Here is a 23,752-nt window from a genome sequence, read left to right as displayed (position 1 = left end):
TATGCAACTCACTGCAGTAGGAGAAATTAACATCTTCATTTCCAAAATAAATAAAAAGTAATCATCAGTTTATGCTCAACCTGCCCCAATTTTATTCTATATACAGAGATGAAATGGAGTTAATGTGGACTACAGACACCTTTATCCTGAACACTAGGCACTGGTCCAGTCAGGCCTCTGGGTTATAAACATAGTTGCCTATATGAGGATCCACATTCTTGGGATTTATAATTAAAAAAAATGCAAAGAGGCAGTAGTTCTTGAAAAAAAGGAATGTCCAGCAGATAGAATGACATTATCATTTATTGATAGGATTTATACATCAGGAACTCACTAATATCTCTGCTGACTAGTATTACTCAGCATTGCATACAGTTTGATTAAAAATGTTTTTCAGCATGTTACTATGATTTTAAAGAAAAAACGTGTTATCATGAAAAAAGAAAGGAATTTGATTCATGGACAATCTGACTTTTCAGTGTGCCCATCAACAGTTTCCTCTTTATTTATTAGAATATTACATTTGTCTTTCTTTGATTGCTTTTAAAACAATAAATGCTTCATAATCTGATATAGAGTAAAAACTTTTGTTTTTCCGAGGACAAATGTGATCTTCTTGGACGCTATAACCCGCCCCCTTGAGAGCATCCTTCAGAAAATCCTCGTCCAAGCTGAGAATGGGAAACTTGACATCACCGATCATGTAAAATGTTGCTTGGAGGCATGTAATCATTATCAGATGCCCTCCAGGCTTTAACAGTGAAGAGACATTATTTAGAGCCTCGCAGAATGATTTCTTTTCTGTGACAAAGTTCTCCACACAGTGCACCAGGAGCAGACAGTCGGGCTCTGGATGATGGGAGACAGCGGGTTACTGCACATGACATCATGCTTGACAACGTTTTTTACTTTTCTTTGCAGCATGTCTTTGCTCTCAATACATGTTCCACTGAAATTAAAGACAAACAATGTGATTAGCATACTTTTAATTTTTGACTAACATATGTTTTGCAGTCTGAAGATAGCCACCTTCATGGCTGATATATACAAATGTATAGACATTTTCAAGATGGTTGTCTGGATTGCCTGTAGCCTGCATATTGTATCTCATACTTTTCTGGAGCAATCTCTGGTATGTAAATTTGAAGTTAATGCAGATGTCATTGCATTTCCGCCTTAAACATTCTGGCACCAGATTTGCTTTTCTGGAATTCATTGTTTTCAAGAGGATTGTGAGCAAGGGCATTTTGTATGTTCAGGAGTAGGGTTTCAAAGGGATTCCAGAACCCTAGCAATGCAAATGGTATACATAGTTTGCCAACTGTGGTCATTGCCAGATAAATTTACAATCAGTGCTCTTTTCCTCCCCATCACACATTGTAAAAGAAATGGTGTGGGAGCAATCTTGTCTTGCCATCAATAAGCCCTCCACACATCTCAAACCGCTTACCAACAACAATAACAGCAAGTGCTATCAATACAGGAGAAACATCTCAAAACCTTCCTCAGAGCCCACAGATACACTTCTACATTATTTTCAAAACCCAAAGTACAAAAGCACACACAGATGTTTTTCCAGACTCTGATAGAACCCAGCTATAGAAGACTAGTGTCTTAATACCTTTGCAGCAATCCTCATTACCCTTTATTCAGACACAGAGCTTATGCACTGACCTCCCAAGCAATCCTTTCCTCCTTCAAGTGTCTTCCACATATGTGCTACTCCGCCTCAAAACACCACCTAGATATTGCTGACTTGGTCCTTAGTAATATTAGTAATATTTTCAACATGTTATCATAACAGAAACCTGATTAAATGACTCCTCCCAGATGATAAAATATCCATCATCCACTAGTTTGAGTGGTACTTGTTTAGAGAAATTAATTTCAATTCAAGAGTTTGAAATTTAAACACTTCTCTACCCTCCAATGTCTGTCAGTGCAAGTAAGGGCTATCATTTTGAGGCACATATTCCGCTATCACCCCCTCAATAATGTCACTCTCTTTGGAAAACAAATAATAGAATTCTGATAGAAAAATTAAACTGACCTCCAATAGCATCATCTTAGGGTACTCCAATATTTACTGGGAAAATTGTGTTGGCACACCTGCTGCTCAACTATTTTTCGTCCTATTCAAAATGATCTCCATCAACTGTGCTCCATGGCCAACTCCTGTCTTAGCTGCCAAGCTTCGCCTGATAATCGTGTTGGAAGTCTTCTTGAAAACTAAGATTCAGATCCCAGTAAATTGGACAGACAACAATGTACTTCCTTTTTCTCTAATCCTTTACAAAATGGGTTAAAGCCATCCATCTTTGTGTCTCCTGTCTGGCCAAATCATTAAATGATCCCAATTGAACTATAGCTAAACATGCACATGGTCACTACAAGAAAGAATGCCAGATGACATAAAAAGAATTGACACCGTCTAAAATAAAGAACAGAAGAATCATTTGTAATCGGTTTATTTTTTTGTAATTGTTTAAAAAAAATCTTGAAAAAAAGCATGACAAATTACTAAATACACCCATTCTAAATATGACACAGTCTTGAAATTAGAAGCCACCTGGTCATTGTTGAAATAAATCCCAATTGGAACTCATGCATTTGATCATCAAACACATCCAAATGAAGGCATCAACTAGTCACATTGGTCTGATCTCACTTCTATAAAAAAACTCAGGTGTAGATTTTGAAGATGTGAATAATATCCACTTTAAATTATCGTCTCTGGAGCTACCCATAAACTGATGAAGGACAGGGTATGCAATGTTTTAAAAACAATAGACGAAAACTAGGTATCATTAAAGGTAGAAAAGATTCTACCGGTGTGCAAATAGTAATAATTCAAATCTATTTGCAGCAATTGCATATGTATCATATTGCACACACCCTGTTTTCTGTAAAAATGTACAATTATCATACACACAGTATGCATTGTTGTATATATGTATATCATATATCTACAGACTCACTGTGTTTCTGTTTTTTTTAAGAGAACAATTTGGTGTGATGTATGCGTTCAGCCACAGGCACGCTGGGGAACCTGTCCTTTGTGTTCCGAGGCAGCAGTGGCACCAGCTGTTTTCATTATTTTCAAGGTATTGGAAGACCCGGAAACAAAACGCAAACTCGAGAGAAGATGTGACCCGCTGACTTAGTCAGGCCACGACTTAAAGGAAAGATGCTGTTTACTGGATCCTCTACATTGTTTTTTTCTGTTTTTTTCTTTCTCTTTCTCTTTTAAAAGGCACCTACTGTAATTGGGGAAATGCGAGCCCTGAAAATTTTCCGAATACTGATGTATAGATATATGTCACAACTGGCCTACTTTTTCTCTTTGAGTTTTTTGTAAATAATAAATAATGTTTTTTTTAAAGAAGTAAAAAAAAAACATGTATGTATAGTAACAATGGCATAGAATAATTTAGAATTGTCTCCTGTTTGAAATATTTATATTATGCAAACTTCCAGGATAGACGCTACCTGAAAAAGTCTTTATTGTACAGAAAGGTTACGGGAACGGTGGAAGTAGGGAAAACATGCTAATGTGCATTTAGTGAATACTCCCATGCAACTTACAAAACATTAGAACATCAGAGGATGGTGGGAGGTTCGTCTGTTAAAAAAATGTATTAACGGGAAAGGAATGAATGCTATACATATAAAAACAACAATAAAGGACTAATAGTTTGAGCTTACTTGAGAAAAATGAAGACACTTCTTGTTCTGATTCATGTGAGGTTTGAAGAAGCAAATCTTTGATGCAGTAGGGCAAAGGGAAAAAGTGGGGATTGAAAATGGAGAACATTGTGGGAATCTGTGTTCTGGGACAAAAGCAACCCAATAAAGCAGTCCCTTGTGAGCAAAAATGAGCCAGTATTATTAGAAAAGTAACTTTTACGAAGGAACCACAGCAGTAGAGACTTAAGTCCTTCAAATCATTCTTCTTGACTTCTCATCAGCATTTAACAATGGAAGAATGTAAGGGAAATGAAAGGGATAGTTCTAGAAGGATCCATATTCCACCTAAACAACCCCTCACAAAATGTAAAAATATATGATTCTCTCTCCCATGCTTCCTCCCTCCTGTGGGTGGGGGAAGTTGACCAAAGCATAATCTTATCTTATCCTCCCCTTTATGTGAATATGGGACAATATTTTAGATGGTGTGCATAATGCATAAAGTCTAATATCCTAATACATGACTCAGAAAGTGGCCCTATATGGAGAACATCTTAACTTCGAAGCACTGACAACCTCTCACTGGAAACTCCTACTTTCAAGAAAAGAAGAACAATTAAGAAGCTTTCTCAGGTAGCATGCCCAAGACATGGAACTCCACCACCTGCTTTCAAAAAGAAGCAGAAAGATTGTAAATACATTACAGCATTGACTTCTGACTGTGTCAATAAAACTGCTTGTTTGCCCGATACGTCGTAGAGTATATTGTCTGTGAGCTGTGAGGGCCTCATTTAATACATGTCAGCGTAGGGCAGAGCAGCAATCTTCATTGCCACGCTGACATATGCCAAAGTGAAGGGGCAGGAATGCACAGTATTTAAGCAATATGGTGCATTCCTGTCCTTTCTGCCTGTGCTGGTGCTGTGTTGGCAGCCTAGCGCCAACATAGGCATTTTCATCTTTCTACTTATGCTACAGAATGCAATAAAAGTAACATGGGGCATATTTACAAGGACGGAGTTAAAATTATCGAAAACTGCCACTAAAGCAGCGATAATGGGCTTGATAATATGCTCTTGAGAATTCCAGAGAATTCGAATAGAAGCCCAAGTTTTCACCAGAACATGGGCTTCTATTGTAATTCTCAGGAATTCTCAAGAGCCTATTATCAAGCTCATTATCGCCAATTTAGAGGCAGTTTTCTGCCGCCAAAGCGGCGATGATTTTAACGCCGTCCTTGTAAATATGCCCCCATGTTTCTGCTTGTTACACTTCATCTAGGGAGGTGTATGGATTTTACACTTCCACAGGTTTACATCACTTTTTAAATCTGTGGCAGTGCAAAATTCTGTGGGTTTTGCATGGAAACCCCACCGTAATGCTGATAGAACACCTCATGGGCATAGAATAAGGTGATGGAATAATTTGCACTGCGTTGCCTTACTCTTGATTTATAAGGCCACTCAAAGCCATGCAGCGTGGCTTTGCTTGGCTTCCTTAATATTTACATGGTGCAAAAGTGATGCAGGGCTCTAATAAATAAGCACATAAGAGTCCTGAAGCCGTTCTTCTGTCTTGGGGATGCCATGCATAGTACTGATCCAGTGTGCTGGTCATCTGTCGCTGTACGTACTCCTACATTTGTTTATTTTCTAAGCACTTTGGCCCTGACTAAGATAAAGGTGGAGCAGAATTACCTTAAGGAGTTCTGTTTCAAATGATCATGAGTGGGTCAACGTTCTCACACTCAGTATTCTTGGATCTTGGAACACCTGATTGCAACACAGCAAAATTGCACTCCCTGAGATCATTTCAACAGTTCATTGTCAGTGACCCACGGGAAGCCAAAGGGGACTGGGCTTTTCAGCAACCTCTTCCAAAACCGCAGCAAAATCATGTTGTTGTCACAAATGTCAGACTCCCAAATTGCACTAATGTTTTGCAACTTGTTGTAAGTATATCAGGCTCTTGATTATCAAACCACGTATCGGCACTGGAACTGAGTTAGAGAAGAAGCTGAACATCATTACGGGTTTTAGGTTGTGGGAAATAACCAATGTTTGAATAGGAAAAGTTGTGCAGGTGTTCCGAAATAAAAAAAAGTTCAGCTGCAGAAGGACCAAATCGTCTAATCATAAGCAATGTAATTCTGGAATGGTCAAGAGTCTGGTAGTGGTAGATCTCAATGTCAAGGTTGGGATTGGAAGTTGGAACTTACTTTAAAGGTATCTAATGTTTCAAAGTTGGATGCTTTGAACACCATGCAGCAAAGAGATTGTAACACATTTCATTTGGCCAATGAATGGTGTACAAGGTCTTAGTGGCTGAAGAGAGTGGAAAGAACTAAGGTAAGTTGTGCAGCTGTGTTCTGTAGAATGCTCTGAAGAATGTAGTTGAGTGTACCCAGAAAAATGCTGCAGTAGTCCATCCTGCTATGAATGGTAAAAAGTATATGTCCGGGAGAAGATAGTGGAAGGTACGGGAGGGTTTTAAGTAATAATCCAAAACAAAGAATGCAGATTCAGCTAATTGATTGGCCTGCGTGGTTAGAAAGAGGATTTATGAAAAAAAAAAGATTGGTAACAGAGGGAGACGGAATCAGAGTGTGGCACACATTAGCTACCCAGAGATGCAGTTCAAGTATATCAGATGTTACCCCGAAACAGGTGCCAGGATGATTGTTTCTGTTCCAGGGAAGGCCTGGCTTGGCAGTTCTGGCTGGACTGTTCCCAATGGGCACAGAGTCAGACTGATTTGCATATGGTCATGTCTGAACTGGGATGGCGGAGTGAGCTAAAGAATGATGATGGATTAAACCCAGATCATTTTATTGTTTTGCTAATTTCTTTTCTGCCATTTAAAAAAATAGTTTGCCACTCACATTAGCTTCTGTCTGGAAGGTGTTTGAGTGATTCATCAAATGGGGCATAGGACAGAGTTACACTAAATTGGGCAGAAAGCTAGATTGTAGTCCAGAAATTTCTTTTTTTGTTAGTTTGTAAAAAACAGTTCAGTAGTTTGGGAATTTTTAAAGAAAAACGATTTTTGCATATCTGAAGACGTAAATCCACCTTGGAGGATACAAAATTCTACAGCAATTCTGTTATTGGCTAGGCGTAACCTGGGAGAAAAGTTGCAGATGCCCTTTGTCAATCAGGACATGGTTCCAGGGGATGGACTAAAGCGTAAATAGGATTTAAGAGGGCAGGATAGAGGTACATGTTGGAAGTAGAAAGGAAGACAGAAAACCAGGAAAGTGGAGAAGTACTCTTTTAATGGCCATCCACTCTCCTCACTGAGGAATGCACCAACATTCCATAGTCAACTCCAGGTCGGGGGAAACCAACCTAGGCAGGGAGCGGGGGTGGACGGACTATACCAAGGATAAGGTATAATTCTAACACATCTCCCTTACCACATAGAACAGGCAAGGAGGAAGGAGAGAAGGGGGGGCAGAAAGGAAAGAAACAACAAGGGCTGGGAAAAGAGACAGGAGAGAGTCGGCGGAGGAAAAAAAGGCTGAAACAAAGCATAAGAGCAGCCCCTGAGAGAGTTACATCTGTGCTTTTACAATGTTGTCGAAACTCCACCACTGACCATTTTCAAGCAGGACCACATTTTTGAGAACCCTAACTATTTTACTCTGAGAATAGAATTTGCTTGGATTGGCCCCTTCCTTATTGCATTTCCTAGCTTGTACTAAATCACCAACCTCCCACTTGTGAGCTTTTACACCATGTTTTTGGTCATACCACAGTTTATATTTAACTTGGTGTTGATTGATCTTTTCTGCCATTTCCTCCTGATGAACTTCATTAGTCCTGCCTCCACTTAACCAACTAGGATTAAATTTAGAACATGGTTCCCTCCTGCGCAGTGACATAAAAGGGGAGACTCCTGTCACCTTATTGAGTGTAGTGTGGTACGCCAATAGACAATTCCGTAGTGAGTTTTCTATGTTGTGGCCATTGACGGCGGCCAACTGGATATGTTCTTTAATTATCTTGTTCGGCCGTTCCACTAGGCCATTGGCCTTTGGGCAATACAGGGCAGTGGTCTCATGTTTTATGTCCATGGTTTTCAAGAAATCTTGCATTTCCTCAGAGGTGAATTGCACCCTATTGTCTGTCACTAAAATTGAGGGTATCCCTTCCTCATAGAACACCTCTTTGAGGAATTAAATCACAGATTTGGTGGTGATGTTATGCAAACATTTCTGCTTAATCCAATGTGACATAAAATCAATGAGGACCAACATGAATCTCTTTTAGGCTCCAACGTTGTGCATTGGCCCAATGATATCCATGGCTAACTTGTTCCATGGCTTGGCAGGCACTTTGACCGGGGATAGGGGTGCTTTTCGGAGGGATTTAGACTTATCACTTCTGGCACACGTGACACAATCCTTTACGATTAGTTCTGTCATTGCGACCATCCTGGGGAACCAGAAATGTATTCTCACTCTCCCTTTTGTTGCACTCCGCCCCAAGTGACCTTCATGTGCCAGGTCAATGATCCTTTTCCTGAGGCCGTTGGGGGGTACTGCCCTGTTGTTACGATAAACCTTGTCGCCTATCACGCTAAGTTCATTCCTGACTTCCCAGAAATCAACAATACCTGCTTCAAGTTCGTTTTTCTTATAGGGCCACCCTTGTTTCATGTAGTCTTTTAGTGTACTCATTTCTTTGTCTTCTCTCATACAATTTTCCATTCCTTTTCAGTGATAGCAGGTTCAAGTGCTTCCTTCGTGGTTTCATCTTCTGATAGTGGGGATCTAGATAAAACATCTGCAATTGTGTTTTCTTTACCGGGCACATATTCTACATTGAAATTGTAGTGTTCCAGCCCTAGGATCCATCTGCTGATGCGTGGGGTGCAGTTTTCCAGACCTTTTATAGTAAAAATGAAGGTGAGCGGCTTGTGGTCCGTTCGGATAGTAAATTTCAGGCCCCACAAAAAGAACTTAAAATGTCTCACGCCCCAAAAACAGGCCAAAGCTTCTCTTTCGATTACGGAGTAGTTCCGTTCGGGGGTCGTGAGACTTCTTGACGCACACGCGATAATCTTCTCTTCCTTCCCATTTTTCTGTATCAAAGTTGCTCCCAGACCTTTGTTAGAAGCATCTGTAGTGAGTATTGTTCTCTTAGAGGTATCACAGGTTCCTAGGGCGGGAGATTTCACCAGATCGTCTCTTAAAGCATTGGTCACCCTCTCTTGTTCATCATTCCACGTGAATTCTTTGTTTTTCTTAAGGAGTTCTCTCATAGGTTCGCATTTGGCTGCGAAGTTGTCGACATACTTCGACATGTACTCCATGAGCCCCGGGAAGGATTTCAGTTCCTCTTTATTCCTTGGGTAAGGGGCATCTTTTACAGCTTTGATCAGGCTGTACTTGGGCCTGAATCCATCTTCCGAAATTGAATGACCCAAATATTCAACTTCGAGGACTCTTACTTTGCATTTTTCCCTTTTGACAGTTAGACCTGCATGCATGAGTCTTCCAAATACAAGTCTAAGGGCAAAATCATGTTCTTCCACATTTTGGCCATAGACCAATATATCATCCTGAAAAAACATGGTGTGACCTACCCCTTGAAGGATTTTTTGCATGGCTTTTTGAAAGATTGCTGCTACGGACGCTAGTCCTAATGGCATTCTTTTAAACATAAATGCTCCAAAAGGAGTAATAAATGCAGTGAGTGGTCTTGACTTGGGATAAACTTCAATCTGATGGTACGCCATGGATAAATCTATTACACTGAAGTACTTGGCTGGTCCCATGGTACTAAGCATTTCATTGATTATGGGTAATGGATGTCTTTCTACCCAAATATTTTCATTAAGACTACGTAAGTCTACACATATACAAAGTCCATCACCATTGGATTTGGCCACGATAACTATCGGAGCCAACCATTCTGAACAGTTTATGAGTTGGATTATGTCCAGGTCACACAGTTTAGGCAATTCTCTCTCTAGTTGCTCTTTCATTTTGTGTGTTACTGGACGTATTTCAATTTAATTTTGTGTTGGAAGTCGTGCAAAAACCCTAAAATCATCCTGAAATAACCTCTTGAATTCTTCACAAATATTGTCTCCTTAGCGGAATTTATCTGTGAGTAAGACTTGCTCTGCACAATTAGGGTCTAAAACAATCCCAAGCTCTTTTTGGTGTTTCCACCCTAAAAGGTTAGACCCTGATTCCACAATATACACAGTCCCATAAGCTTTCCTACCTTTGAATTGAAATTGCATATTTTTCATACCCATGAGAGGTATGGGTTCCTTGCTGTACCCTGTAGGAGAAATATCTGGCATTCTCAACTCGCTGACACTATTGTTTCCCACAGTGACAAAATCATTCTTGTTCAATAGGGTGAAAGGTGAACACGAATCAGCGTACATTGTTATACATTTGTTATCAATGAACACATCACACTTGGGATAGATTGAGTTCACAGTGTTACTGATATCTTTTAGCTGTAAAACATATTTCTCACCTCTTGACTCTATACATTTTACCTCCTTATTGTTAACCCTTTCCATATCCTTCTCCTGTTCTCTAGGGTGAGGTTCACCTTCCCTGCATAATCTAGCGAAATGCCCCCTCCTATTGCATTTTTTACATGTAACATATTTAGCAGGGCATTTGAAAAAAAATTGCTAAATGATTATTGCTACCACACCTGTAGCACTTGGGACTCTTCTCTCTGTAAACTACTTTGCTGCTGGAGGCCTCCTTTTGTTTTACCTTATATACCTCACTTTTGTCTTCATCATCTTTAATACTAGCTACAACTTCTGTGTTAGGATTCATTTCTTTAATGCACTTTGCGGTGTGTTCAACAGACCGAGCAATCTTGATTGCCTCTCTTGATCCTGAGTTTTTTGCTAATAACTTTTCTTGGATGCAGGGTTTATTGGTACAACAAACAAGCTGGTCCCTTATAAGAGAATCTGTGAGGTTGCCAAACTGACATAGTTGTGTTAGTCCCCATAACGAGGCAATATAATTCTGCACTGACTCTTGTTTTCCCTGAACCCTCTTAAAAAACTTGGTGTGTTCTAATACCACATTTATCTTGTCTCCAAAATGTTGTTCTAATTTACTCATGGTTTGAGCAAAAACATCTACTTCTCCCCCCAAATCCTCCTCTTGTTCAGGCACAGGTAAGGATTCATAAATGTTATGCCCATGTACCCCTAAATTGTGGAGCAGAATGTGTTGTTTCCTCACTGAGCTGAATCTTTCTCCCCCTATGGCTATGAGGTAAGATTCGACAAGCTTCACCCATTCTTTCTAACTGATCTCTGGTTCCCCTAAGTCATTTAAAAAGGGGGGGTTGGCTCATGCTTGCTGCAGCCATACTTACAACCTAGATGGGGTAAAATGACCAGGGGCTATGCTGAGGAGAGAGGGTTGCACAGACCAGTTACCCTCTAATAGGGTAGAGGACCTTCTAATCCAAGAAATGATAGGTCTACTAGGGGTCTCTAGAGGGTGGATGTGCTACAAATAGAAGGGTAAGTGCATTAGAGGCTAATAAATACACCCCTGTACTTTATGTGAAAACAACCAATGTCAATAATGACCCAGAAATATACGATTGAAGAGACACAGTTCTCCGACACTGTTCATTTGCTGAAAAATAGTTCCTGCCACAAAAATAGTCTGTCCGTTGTATGTGCCCTACTAGTTCAGAGGTGGTAGTTCCTTATCAAAGAGGAGAAGAACGCAATGATGGCCGTCAGGAAACAGCATTTGCTAAGGAAGAAGTCTATGAAGACACGCCGGCCCGCAAGGGTCACTTACCGGCCTTCAAGGAAAGAAGTCCGGCAGAAGGTTGAGAAATCTCCTGCCGAGAACTTACTTCATTAGCTGCTCCCTGTTTAGAACAACGATGAAAGCAGATCAGGCAGAAAACGTTTTGAGGCGTTCCGATGGTAGGATTTATAGGTTCTTTTAAACTGTGGCAAGCGGCATCCACAACACCAGAAACGCCCGTCGTTGAAGAAGGGTTGTTCGCTCTCGGTCCCACTGGAAACTGAGGACTGCTGCTTACAACAGTCACCTACCAGCCCTTGAGGATTGGTGTGCCAGCATGTAGCTGAGGAAATTTTGGTTCGCTGGGTAAAAGCATCAACGGCCCCCCTGCTGGTGGAGCATCAGAAAGGGACTCTCCTGACAGGATATCCGCACCGGCACAGGATCCTCTGAGGTGGAGCGGTGAGGAGAACAGAAGACACGAGATCCAGGACAGGAGAGCCAGGACCCTCGGCACACGACCTCCACACAGGCAAACGGACCCCACAAGCCTTACAGATTCCTTACCACGATCTCCAGCAAATTGTCGGATCGGACACCAAAGAACGGTTGCCTTTTGCGAAGCGGCCCCGGGAAGAGTTATGCCTAGCAGCTGACAGGGAAGTCACAGTCAAGGGGATACTTCCTAGTATTCTTTGTGGTCTCGGCAGCCAACTTGTAAAATAAAGGCACAACTGCAATGCTTCACGCTCACGAGGGTGTCACGGGCAAAATGTGACAAAATGCAGCTAAAACTGTTCTCTCAGCAAACCACATGCTGTCCCCTTAAGAAATACACATACTCTGGTGACGGATACCACAGGTGTCGCTTTCTTCAAACGTTCCATAAATGGTTAACCTCAAAATCCGGATACTGGAAGGACACTCAGGGTCAAACAGTCCTTTAGAATGGAGACAACACAACTTCTTCTATATTTAACCTCCAAGATGGATCTTGGATTTATGTGGAGAGAGTACACAAAGGGGAAATGGCCACAGCTGCCCCCTGCACAGATTCGTGGCCAGTGTTGGAAGTAGAAAGGAAGACAGGAAACCAGGTAAGTGGATAAGTACTCTTTTAATGGCAATCCACTCTCCTCACTGAGGAGTGCACCAACATTCCATAGTCAACTCCAGGTCGAGGGAAACTAACCTAGGCAGGGAGCGGGGGTAGGTGGACTGTACCAAGGATAAGGTATAATTCTAACAGTACCCTTACTGATATAGGGGTCATTTTGAGAGACATCTCATGGGAAATAAAGTATAAAAAAATATTTTTGGGGACTTGTGAGGATCGGTCGATCCATTGCAATTGCGTCCCTCCTTATGAATCTGCAATGGATCTGGAGATCCAGACTCCAATTAAAAAACAATACACCCACTTGCAGACACCCTCACTCACACATTCATACAGCCACTCATGCACCTACTCAGAGACCCAAAATACCACTAACATACCCATTAAGCCAGGGCTTTAGACACAGGGGCATTTGAGGGCTGGGTCAGCCCAGCCCATGTTAATCATTCCCCCCAAATAAGAGAGAGAGTTGGCAAAATATTTATGAAAAACTCAGTTTAAATTCAGTTTATCCAAAGAAATTCCATTCACATTTGAACTCATACAGTCTGATCAGAAAGAAACATGCTGAAGTTCAGAAGGTGTATGACCAATAAAACTGTATTTGTTATCTTGTTTCTTTTGCTGCACATTCAGGCTACGTGTTCTGTACAATTGCTTCTTACTAGCAGAGGTGCTGTTTACTTTTCTTTCTCTGAGTTCAAGGTGATAGCTCCCGCCACCCAGCTGACCCGCTCTCCCAACCCCCTTCTTATGACGCCCCCAGAGCGACCGCGCAGCAGACGCGCGCAGCGGTAGCGCCGACTCAGCGCCAAAGGTGCGCCAAAGGTAAGCCCATCTGCGCCCGTCCGAGCCTGGACCGCGCCCAGCGCCAGGACCCCTGGCCCCCGCAGACCCCAGCCCACCTGCTGGACGTACGACGCCGCCACCCTCAACGCACTCAACGCCGGACGTATCCCAGGATGCTACAGAGCCACCCCGACGCACCCACTGACCCTTCTGCTGCAACTCCTGCAAGTTCACCTGCATCCGGACCTTCACTACTCCAGCACCAACCAAGACCAAGACGAGCAACAGCAGCAGCCACCTGAAATGCATCCTGCTCAACACCCGCTCCGTCCACAGACACGGCGTCGAGCTCTGGAACCTGTTCGACACAACTTCACAAGACGTCGCCTTCCTCACGGAAACCTGGATGAACGCCTCTTCAGCGCCCGACATCGCCATCGCCATCCCAGACGGCTACAAGATCATCCAAAGGGACCGCATCAACCAGACCGGAGGAGGCATCGCCATCATCCACAGGAACACCATCCGCATCACGACCAACACCGACGACACCCTCGCACCTGCCATGCACCTGCACTTCCAGGTCCACATCAACCCCAAGACCACCCTCAGAGGCACCCTCATCTACGGACCCCCGGGACCACGCACACAATTCAGCTAAGACATCGCCGACTTCATCAGCCCGCACGCCCTCCTCTCCACTGACTACATCCTCCTCGGGGACCTCAACTTCTACCTGGAGAACAACAACGACCGAAACACCACCACCCTGCTGGACAACCTCGCAAACCTGGGACTCAAGCAACTGGTGACCACCCCCACCCACTACGCTGGACACACACTCGACCCAGTCTTCTCATCCAGCAAGGACATCGCCTTCAGCCACGCCACCGGACTCCACTGGATGGACCACAGCTGTCTCCACTTCAGCTTCGCAAGGACCAAGACCCACCACCACCAGCAACAGGCTGCATGCAGGAACTGGAACAACATCACAGCCGACCAGCTCGCATCCTCCCTAAAAACGAACCCTCCCACCAGCACAACGAACCCTAGCCAGGCGGCCACCAACCTCACGTAGTGGATCAACGACTGCGCAGAGGAGCTCGCCCCCCTGAGGACCCCGCCCAGCAGACCTGGCAGCAAGAAAGCCCCATGGTTCACAAACAAACTCAAAAGCTCCAAGAAGAACTGCCGAGCCCTCGAGAGAACCTGGCGCAGAGACCCAACACCGGACAACATGACTGCCCTCAAGCTCGCCACCCGGAAACACCACCAACTCATCTGCGCCACCAAGAAAACTGCATTCAAGGAACGACTGGACAACAACGCACACAACAGCAAAGAACTCTTCAACATCGTCAAAGAGCTCTCCAACCCCAACGCCGGAAACAACAACATCACCCCTTCGCAAGACCTGTGCAACTCCCTCGCCTCCTACTTCCACAACAAGATCGCGGACATACACAACAGCTTCGGCACTCTACCGACGAGCACCACGACCGAACCACCACCCCCCACCACCACCCTCCGTGCCTGGACTCTGATCAGCACCGAAGACACCGTCCACACGATGAACTCCATCCACTCCGGATCTCCAACCGACCCCTGCCCTCACCACATCTTCAACAAGGCCGACGCTATCATCGCACCCCACCTGCGGGACATCATCAACACCTCCTTCGACACCGCTACCTTCCCGGAGAGCTGGACGCACGCCGAACTCAGCGCTCTACTCAAGAAGCCATCGGCTGACCCCACCGACCTCAAGAACTACCGCCCCATCTCGCTGCTCCCGTTTCCTGCGAAAGTCATCGAAAAGACCGTCAACAAGCAGCTGGCCGCCTTCCTCGAGACGAACGGCTCCCTCGACCCCTCGCAGTCTGGCTTCCGGGCCAACCACAGCACCGAGACCCCCCAGATCGCAGTCACCGATGACATCCGAGCGCTGCTCGAAAACGGAGAAACAGCGGCCCTCATCCTCCTCGACCTCTCCGCGGCCTTCGACACTGTCTGCCATCGTACCCTAGTACAACGCCTCAGCAACGTCGGAGTCCAGGAGAAGGCACTGGAGCGGATCATCTCCTTCCTCGCCGGTAGGACACAGAGAGTCCGCCTCCCCCGTTCAGATCTGAAGCCACCGAAGTCATCTGCGGCGTCCCTCAAGGCTCCTCGCTCAGTCCAACCCTCTTCAACATCTACATGAGCCCCCTCGCAGACATCACACGCCAGCACAACCTCAACATCATCTCCTACGCCGACGACACCCAGCTGATCCTCTCCCTTACCAACGACCCCGCCACCGCCAGAGCCAGCCTTCACGAAGGGATGAAAGAGGTAGCCGAATGGATGAAGAACACCCGCCTGAAACTGAACTCGGACAAGACGGAAGTCCTCATCCTGGGATCCTCACCCTCCACCTGGGACGACTCCTGGTGGCCCCCCGCCCTAGGCAGCGCACCCAAACCAACAGACCACGCACGCAACCTGGGCTTCATCCTGGACTCCTCCCTCTCCATGACCAGACAAGTCAACGCCGTCTCCTCGTCGTGCTTCAATATCCAGCGCATGCTACGTAAGATCTTCCGGTGGATCCCCACCGAGACCAGGAAGACGGTCACCCAGGCCCTGGTCACCAGCCGTCTGGACTACGGCAACACCCTCTACGCCGGAACGACCGCCAAACTCCATAAGAAACTCCAGCGGATCCAGAACGCCTCAGCATGACTCATCCTGGACATCCCCCGTCGCAGCCACATCTCTGGACACCTTAGAGATCTGCATTGGCTCCCGGTCAACAAGAGAATCACCTTCCGTCTCCTCACCCACGCACACAAAGCCCTACACAGCCAAGGACCAGGATACCTCAACAGCCGCCTCAACTTCTATGCGCCCAAACGCCAGCTTTGCTCTACCAGCCACGCCCTCGCCGCCGTCCCCCGCATCCGCAGAGCCACCAAAGGGGGACGGTCCTTTTCCTACCTCGCCGCCAAGACATGGAACTCCCTCCCGACCCATCCTCCGCCTGACCCAGGACCACCTCGCCTTCAGGAAGCAACTCAAGACCTGGCTGTTCAAGCAGTAGCGGATCCCCCCCCCCCCAGCGCCTTGAGACCCTCTGGGTAAGTGGTGCGCTATATAAATATGATGATTGATTGATTGACTTGCAACTATTCTCTGACCCTGCTCTGACCCTCGAAGCACGGTCAGAGAATAGTTAAAGGTATGGCACAATGCTCCTGTCACAAAAATTAAACTGCAACAGGAAGCACTTACAGACAAGGAAGCAGGTGCCGGACTTTCAAATTTCAAACTTTCAAAGCTCAAATTCAGTAACACATTAACTAGCCCCAAATTAATTTGTCTCGGTTGCGGCTGGCTGGGCAGGTGTGCTTTCTCCTCATAATCTACAGTGGTGAACCAGAGGGTGCTGTGATGAACCAGTAGGTGCAGTGATGAACCAGAAGGTGGCAGTGATGAACCAGAGGGTGACAGTGATGAACCAGAGGGTGGCAGTGATGAACCAGAGGGTGGCAGTGGTGAACCAGAGGGTGCTGTGATGAACCAGAGGGTGGCAGTGATGAACCAGAGGGTGGCAGTGGTGAACCAGAGGGTGCTGTGATGAACCAGAGGGTGGCAGTGATGAACCAGAGGGTGGCAGTGGTGAAGCAGTGGTGAACCAGAGGGTGCTGTGAGGAACCAGAGGGTGGCAGTGATGAACCAAAGGGTGACAGTGTTGAACCAGAGGGTGGAAATGATGAACCAGAGGGTGGCAGTGGTGAACCAGAGGGTGCTGTGATGAACCAGAGGGTGGCAGTGATGAACCAGAGGTTGACAGTGGTAAACCAAAGGGTGGCAGTGATGAACCAGAGGGTGGCAGTGGTGAACCAGAGGGTGGCAGTGATGAACCAGAGGGTAGCAGTGATGACCCAGAGGGTGGCGCTGCTAATCTGCTTGGGAGCCCTGTGGGTGTGAGCCCTAGCGCTGCGGAGCTGTCATGGGGTTGTGAACCCCCACACTAATGAACTGCCCCAGGGCCCAGTGGGTGTGACCCCCCGTGCTGCTGAACTGCCCCGGAGCCCTCTCAATGTGATGTGCTCAATTGCCTGGGAGCCCTCTGGATGTGAGCACACATTTTGCTAAGTGCCCCCCTGCCCCCAGTACATATATACTCATACCCCCCAGCACCATTATGCTCTTGCACCATGAAGTCTGGTGCCTGGATGCTCCTGATCCATCCATCTGGTGCAGTCAAAATGCAAAGTCATAACTTGCTACACAGCACCAATAAACACGTGTCCCCCCTGGCACTGGTATGCGCATGTACCAGGCGTGCAGCACCTGCATTCCACTGTACCCTACTGCCCCGCGCCAGCATATGCCTGTACGGGGCACTTTAGTATGAGATGGGACATTGTCCAGCAGCAGCAGCTGCATGCGCCTGAACTAACTGAGCAGGATCAGAATGGCTTCGTACCAACTCGCGCAGCAGAGCTATCTTGGACATCTGAAGGATTCTGGGGTCCTGTACCTAACGTATTTTTGCATCCATGAGTTTCCCGAGCGCCATCCCCTGTGAAGCTCCTGTGACCAGGAGGCTGCTTTTTCCTCATCTGCTGCTCTGCTCGGTCTCTGACCTTTTATAAACAAGATGCATGTGAACTCGCAAAGAAGCCCCGCCCGTTTGGCCCCGTCCACCACACACTAGCGGTATGAAACGTCTTTCCGCCCGTCCCCACTATAATGGCTAGCTCACTCAAGGGATTTTGGGGACTTTTGGCGCGCTGGCAAAGTTACAGGCACACGTGGTCACATATTTGTGCATTTCGCATACTTACCCAGTACCCCTGAAGGACCGGATATTCCCACCACTGGCTTATGTAGGTATCGACATGACCGCATCCCCTGCCATCTTGACCAGCAATGAACTAGTATAGTAGACTCAGTTGAGTAGTTTATGCTGAATGAGTTTGAAGTGAGAATTGATTGCCACCTCGCGAGTGGAGGCGAGGTCCTCCCACCATTCGTCATCGTCTATGTCCCCTATGATGGCTGCCCATTTGGAGCGAGTTCTCTCCTGGGTATCTGGTGGTGTTGTTAAGGATTTTACGGTAGGTTAATGAGATAGCCTTCTCCTGGAGCTAGTCATCCAAGAGCCTGCCTCCAGGGGTGCGGGAACTGGTAGGTTTGTCTCTTTAGGGATCGATCTACGAAGAGTGTTGCAGGCCTGGAGATAAGGGAAGGTCTTCCATGTCAGCAGCTTGTAGTCTCTCTGCAAGTCAGTGAATGGAGGCACCCCACCCGGAATCCACATATCTTTGACCTTTGAGAGGCCAATCAAGTCCCACTTATCGAACCCTGGTTGCTTGAACAACATCCCCAGTCGACAAGAGTCAAGCAGCTGGGTAACCTGTGTGATCATATCTTTCCATTTAAGCACGTCTGTTGTTTATTCCATTGAGCACCCGTGGTGGAAATTGGGGTGAATCTGGGTGTGTGTTTCTCCCCACCATAAAGTGCCCTGAGATAGTTACCAGGAAGCATATTATGCCTGTCCATCCTAAAGGCTAGGTCTGCAATGGGTCAATGTGACCACTAGTTGGAAGGCCCAAAAATAGGATTCAATGATGGGCAAGGCAATGCTGCCAAAATACCAGCTTTTTGTAAGTTTGATAAGGGCAATACGGAGAACACCGCAACCCCAAAGCATGGAGCGTACTTGAATATCCCTTTATTAAGCGTTGGAAGGCCAGCCCGTTCTGGTGATTAAGACTGCATCGTCCGCGTGAAACAGTACTATTGCTCTAAGCTTACTGAAGACAGGAATGTCAAGAGTAAATCACCTCATGGCTGCCTAAACAGTATTTTTTCGATAGATTTAAATTTAAAAAAAGGGGCAATGACACACCCTTGTCTTAAGCCTAGTGATCTTGAATGGACGTGTGCATGCCCCTTTTTTCCACAAGGCACACAGGCTGTCATGCTGGAATACAATTGATGGATCAAATGTATTATAGCAGTCTCAATCCCCATATTCTCCATTAAGTTCCAGAGTTTACAGTGGCCCACAGAATCAAATGCAGTTGTAAAGTCCAATAATGCCATGACAGTCTGGCCTCCCTTTGCCCTGAAATATATATCCATGGTTAGACTTAAGTGGAGGCATTCATTTATTGTGCCTCTACCATTCTGAAAGCCATACTGCACATGGATCATACTATTCTTCTCCTTGGCCTAATTTTCTATCCTATGTAATAGCAAGCAGACCATGCGCTTTGCAGAAGTTTCCAGCAAAGAAATGGGTCTATAGTTCTGAGGGTTCACTGTGTCGCCCTTTTTGACAATCGGTACAATTATGCTGGACTTCCATGATGCTAAGGGGCCATTTCTTGATATTGCATTGATATCCCTTTGAAAACATTAGTAAGCAGGGGGGGCCACAGATCCCGGTGTATTGAGAGGAGATCAATGGGAAACACATTGGGTCAGGGCCCTTTCCCTCTAATACATTTCCCTAGCCCAGTCTTTATTTTGTCAATCATGAATATTCAGTGCTCTTGCAAGGGTTGTACTTTGTGGGTGTATTCAGTTGGTAAGGTGTCAGAAGAGCCAGAAACCCACTCAAATTGGGCCACACATGCATGTTTGCTAACGGGAGTAACCAGCTTGGGACCAGAGGGATATTTTAAACAATTGGCATTGATTACCTTCCACTACTGTTTTTGGTAATTGCTGCATGTTCTAGGTTTTCCCATGCCTCCTACCTCAGGACTCTTTCCCTTGCCTTTCTAGCTCCTAAATAGATTTTACATAGAAACTTTAACAGGGCACTATTTCTAGGTCATGTTTTAAGTGCTATATGCAATGCTTTAAAGGATTGTGTGCAAATATAGTGAAACCATACTTGCACATATTTGCTTCAGTTTTCAGTTTAGAGCAAGACAGAGGCTTTTTTTCCTGATCATGAAATTTAAAAAAATATGGGAAAGTGAGTCGGGAGAATCATAAAATTCCAAGCAATTTTAGCAAATGTTCTTGCTATTAGGTATGATTTTATGGACTAATTTGGTTTCATCAATTTAGCTCCATTTAAATAGGTCGCCAATTTTCATTGCCAGAGTTGTTTTTTGAAGTTTTAATATAGGCATGCTAATACGCATAGGCATTGCTAGCAAGGTAACAAGAATTGTGTGGTCATTAAAACAAACACATTTAATATCAATTTGCTCAATCATTCCCCGAAAAGTCTTCAGAACATAGTCAAGGGTAGATTCATACTCATTTGGGGAGAAAGTATTAAAAAGATCACCTGTCCTTGGGTTTGCCTTGTTGATAACTATCAAATGCCTAGCAATTGGCAGACTGTTTAGACTGTTACCCTATTACCTTATTCATGATGATTAAAGGGACGGATGGGATTCTCCAATGTATCCTCTAAGCGACAAAACTTTTAGGTTGTACTTGCATGGCTGGACATTAAAATCACCTACTCACAGGGTGTTTATACCTTTTTAGCGGGTAACACTGTTATTATTGTTTATCTCTGCATCTAAATGGGCCACCACTGTCTGCATGTTGCACCCACAGTTATTATTGAAAACATGTGTTAAAAGACAATCCCACTCACTATCCCCCTTAACCAGAAGAAGATGGAAGTACGGACTCAGGCGTTCACATTTTTTGAGCCTCAATCACAAACTGTTCAAGATTAAAGTAAAAAAAAAAACTCCATCCTTGCTCTTCTGGAGGTAAATGGGAGTGTCTAAATCTGAAATTAGTGAAACACATCAATAAATGGGGGATCAGTTGCCCAAGTCTCTTGTAGGCATAAAAGCTCCAAATGTTGCCGGTAAGCTAACAATTAAGGGTTATCCAACTTTGACCCGATGACCACTACATTCCATGAGGCTAATTTAAACTTGCTTCTTGTCTGACATTCGAGGACTTTAATTTCACCCTGGTTATTGTCTCAGATTTCCTCCTTCAGGAGATGGACTGAGGACGCAACTTGCAGTCAATCACACGCCTAAAGGTCTTTTACGCATGTTAAAGACTCAAATCTATTTACTACTGCTTTCAGCTCACTTGGATCCCTACATCCTGGAATTACATTACAAGCCGGCCCTACACTTGAAACGTCACTAGTTGTTTTAGAGGGAGGAAGGTTATATCTGTAAAAGTTCTCCAGAGGTAGTGCAGATATCAGTCTCCTGGTTAAAACTGCATCATGCAGTCGGTCTAAATGAGACCTTATTACCCGTTTGTCATTAAAATGTACTACTACAAAATACCCCTGGAATACTTTAGTTGAGGCACCCACCCATCCCACTCTCTTGGCCATAATGATGTGCCTAGCCAAATCCTCACTTCTTCTGGTATTTGGAAGATGGGTGGTTATCCAATGGGGAGATTTGTCCTTGAGTTGTGCTGTTGATTCCCTGTGCCCCTTACTAAGACCTGGAATGTTTGACAAAACCAAAATTAACAAAGAAGCTGCGGGAGAGAATTCTAATGTCTGATAGGATTAAATATTTTGGGCAACGTGACATAAAATATGTCCACATTCAAAGCCTGTCTTTTGTCTCCCACTGGAGTCATTTGAACCATCAGAAGGATTTGTTCTACTTAACATCATCTACTGTCCCCCATCGATTTTGCCTGGTGGATGTGAGGTGAAGGAAGTTGTGAAGCCATAAGTTGCTGGTTCGGAGGCCATGTAGTTTAAAGCTGGTAGCCCTCCTGTATGACCACCTTGTGCTTGAGGAGCTTCACCTTGGCTGGAAATTAGTGGAAAGGCAACACTAGTTAGGCTGTTTTTATCAAGGGAGGCTCATCCTTCCTCTATTTTTATTAATCTATGCACCAGTGGGTCAAGTAGAAGATTAATAATATTTTCTAGTACCTGCCATTCAGTCTCATCATTTAACAGGCAGAGTTGCTGCTCAGGTGGGAGTTGAGTCTTACTCCTCTCATCAGCTGTAGGCAAGACACTTCTTGTTGCTCTAGTGGTTCTCGTGTTTTTTTCATTTTTGAACCCCTACCACCCCTTTTCATCTTGGCTACAGGCTGAAAGACAGAGTCAGTTGGGGAAGGGGTTTCAGATTCCAGTAGAGTCACAGGCAAGCTATTTACTAGAAAATAAGAAGGTTTGTCTCGACTTTCCCAAGCGCTAAGTGGGGACTTTGGGTAAAGATTGACTTGATTCAATATTCTGCCTATTCTCCTCCAAGGAGAGCTGGTACTCCACAAGATCTATCCCCTGGGATAACACATTTGTGGCCCTCAACAGAAAGGGGTCTTGAGTATTGACTATTGCCCCACCCATGTTGTTTTTGTGTTTTTCCTGTTACCCATTTCCCTCCAGGGGCTAATTTTTAAATCTGATGGGTGATTATTTTTCTCCTGAGCTGCGTGTCAGAGGAGGGCCTAGCCCATCCTGTTCCAGGCTCTTGCAGTCATGGACGTGCCCACCCTTGGCACAGGCCAGGTCCGGTCACATCCCCCTATACATCCCATGCTGAGGGCCGCCATTACGCTTTTGGAAATGGCGAGAAACAATCCTTCTTCTGTTCTAGTAAATAGCTTGCCTGTGACTGTCTTTCTGGGTTCTGTTGCTGGAATGTGTGGTGGCATAGCTGTTTTTGAAATAACCATGTATTCAACTCTTTTCAAAATGTGTGTATGCTAATTGGTGCTTTGAATTCTGTCTGGTATTAAGTTCCAGAACTTGGGTGTTTGTAAGGAGAAAGCAGAGACTCCTACAGTTTTCTTATGATAAAGTGGATGATGATAAGTGGTGAATTTAGGCTGTGAGTATACTGGTTCTTTTCCTTGGAGGCTCTGTGGATAATATTGCCCTACTTTCTATAGGTAGCCAGTGGAGTGATAGTAAGACTGGAGTATTTTCTTCTCTTGGGTGAAGGTGGAGAAAAAGTCATGCAGTAGCATTTTTGATTAATTGTTTTATGTGCACTAAGGTATAGGCTATTGGTGTTGGCATAGTCAGGCTTGGAGATTACCAATGAGAGGATGATTTGCAGTTTCTATTGGTATCCAAGGTATGGGAGGATGCAACTTAGACTTTTCATTTCTGACTCCTCCTGACCTTATTGGAGGATCTCACGTTCCTTCTGACATATGGTGGTAAGCTGTTATTTTGCTATTGTCCGCAGATCATAATATCTGTCTTTGCTGTATTTAGCTTTAAATGATTATTTGTCATCCAAGTGTTTATGACCCAAAAGTAGCCATCAAGATTTAAATCACAGAGGTCTTCCAGACCATCCATTTTTTAATTGCTTTGGGGCCATCTGCATACTCGTAACAGATGTGTAAATGATTTAATTAAGTTTGGAGGTTTTATAGATGTTAATTAATATAGCTGATATGATGGA

General features: G+C 44.8%; 1 protein-coding gene across 1 annotated transcript in view; it reads right to left on the bottom strand.

Annotated features, from left to right (window-relative positions):
• Positions 1-287: 287 nt before the first annotated feature.
• LOC147718295 (indolethylamine N-methyltransferase-like) overlaps positions 288-23,752 on the bottom strand; it is a 120,223-nt gene continuing 96,758 nt past the window's right edge. The window contains exon 3 of the mRNA XM_086966684.1: positions 288-949. Coding sequence (XP_086822810.1) covers positions 775-949 — 175 coding nt within the window. The 3' untranslated portion in view covers positions 288-774. The remainder of the gene's footprint in view (positions 950-23,752) is intronic.

This window comes from Lissotriton vulgaris, chromosome 4_1 (assembly GCF_964263255.1).
Source record: "Lissotriton vulgaris chromosome 4_1, aLisVul1.2, whole genome shotgun sequence".
In the NCBI taxonomy this organism is placed as follows: Eukaryota; Metazoa; Chordata; class Amphibia; order Caudata; family Salamandridae; genus Lissotriton; species Lissotriton vulgaris.
The sequence above is the reverse complement of the archived record's forward strand: the minus strand, read 5'-3'. Positions and strand labels throughout refer to the sequence as shown.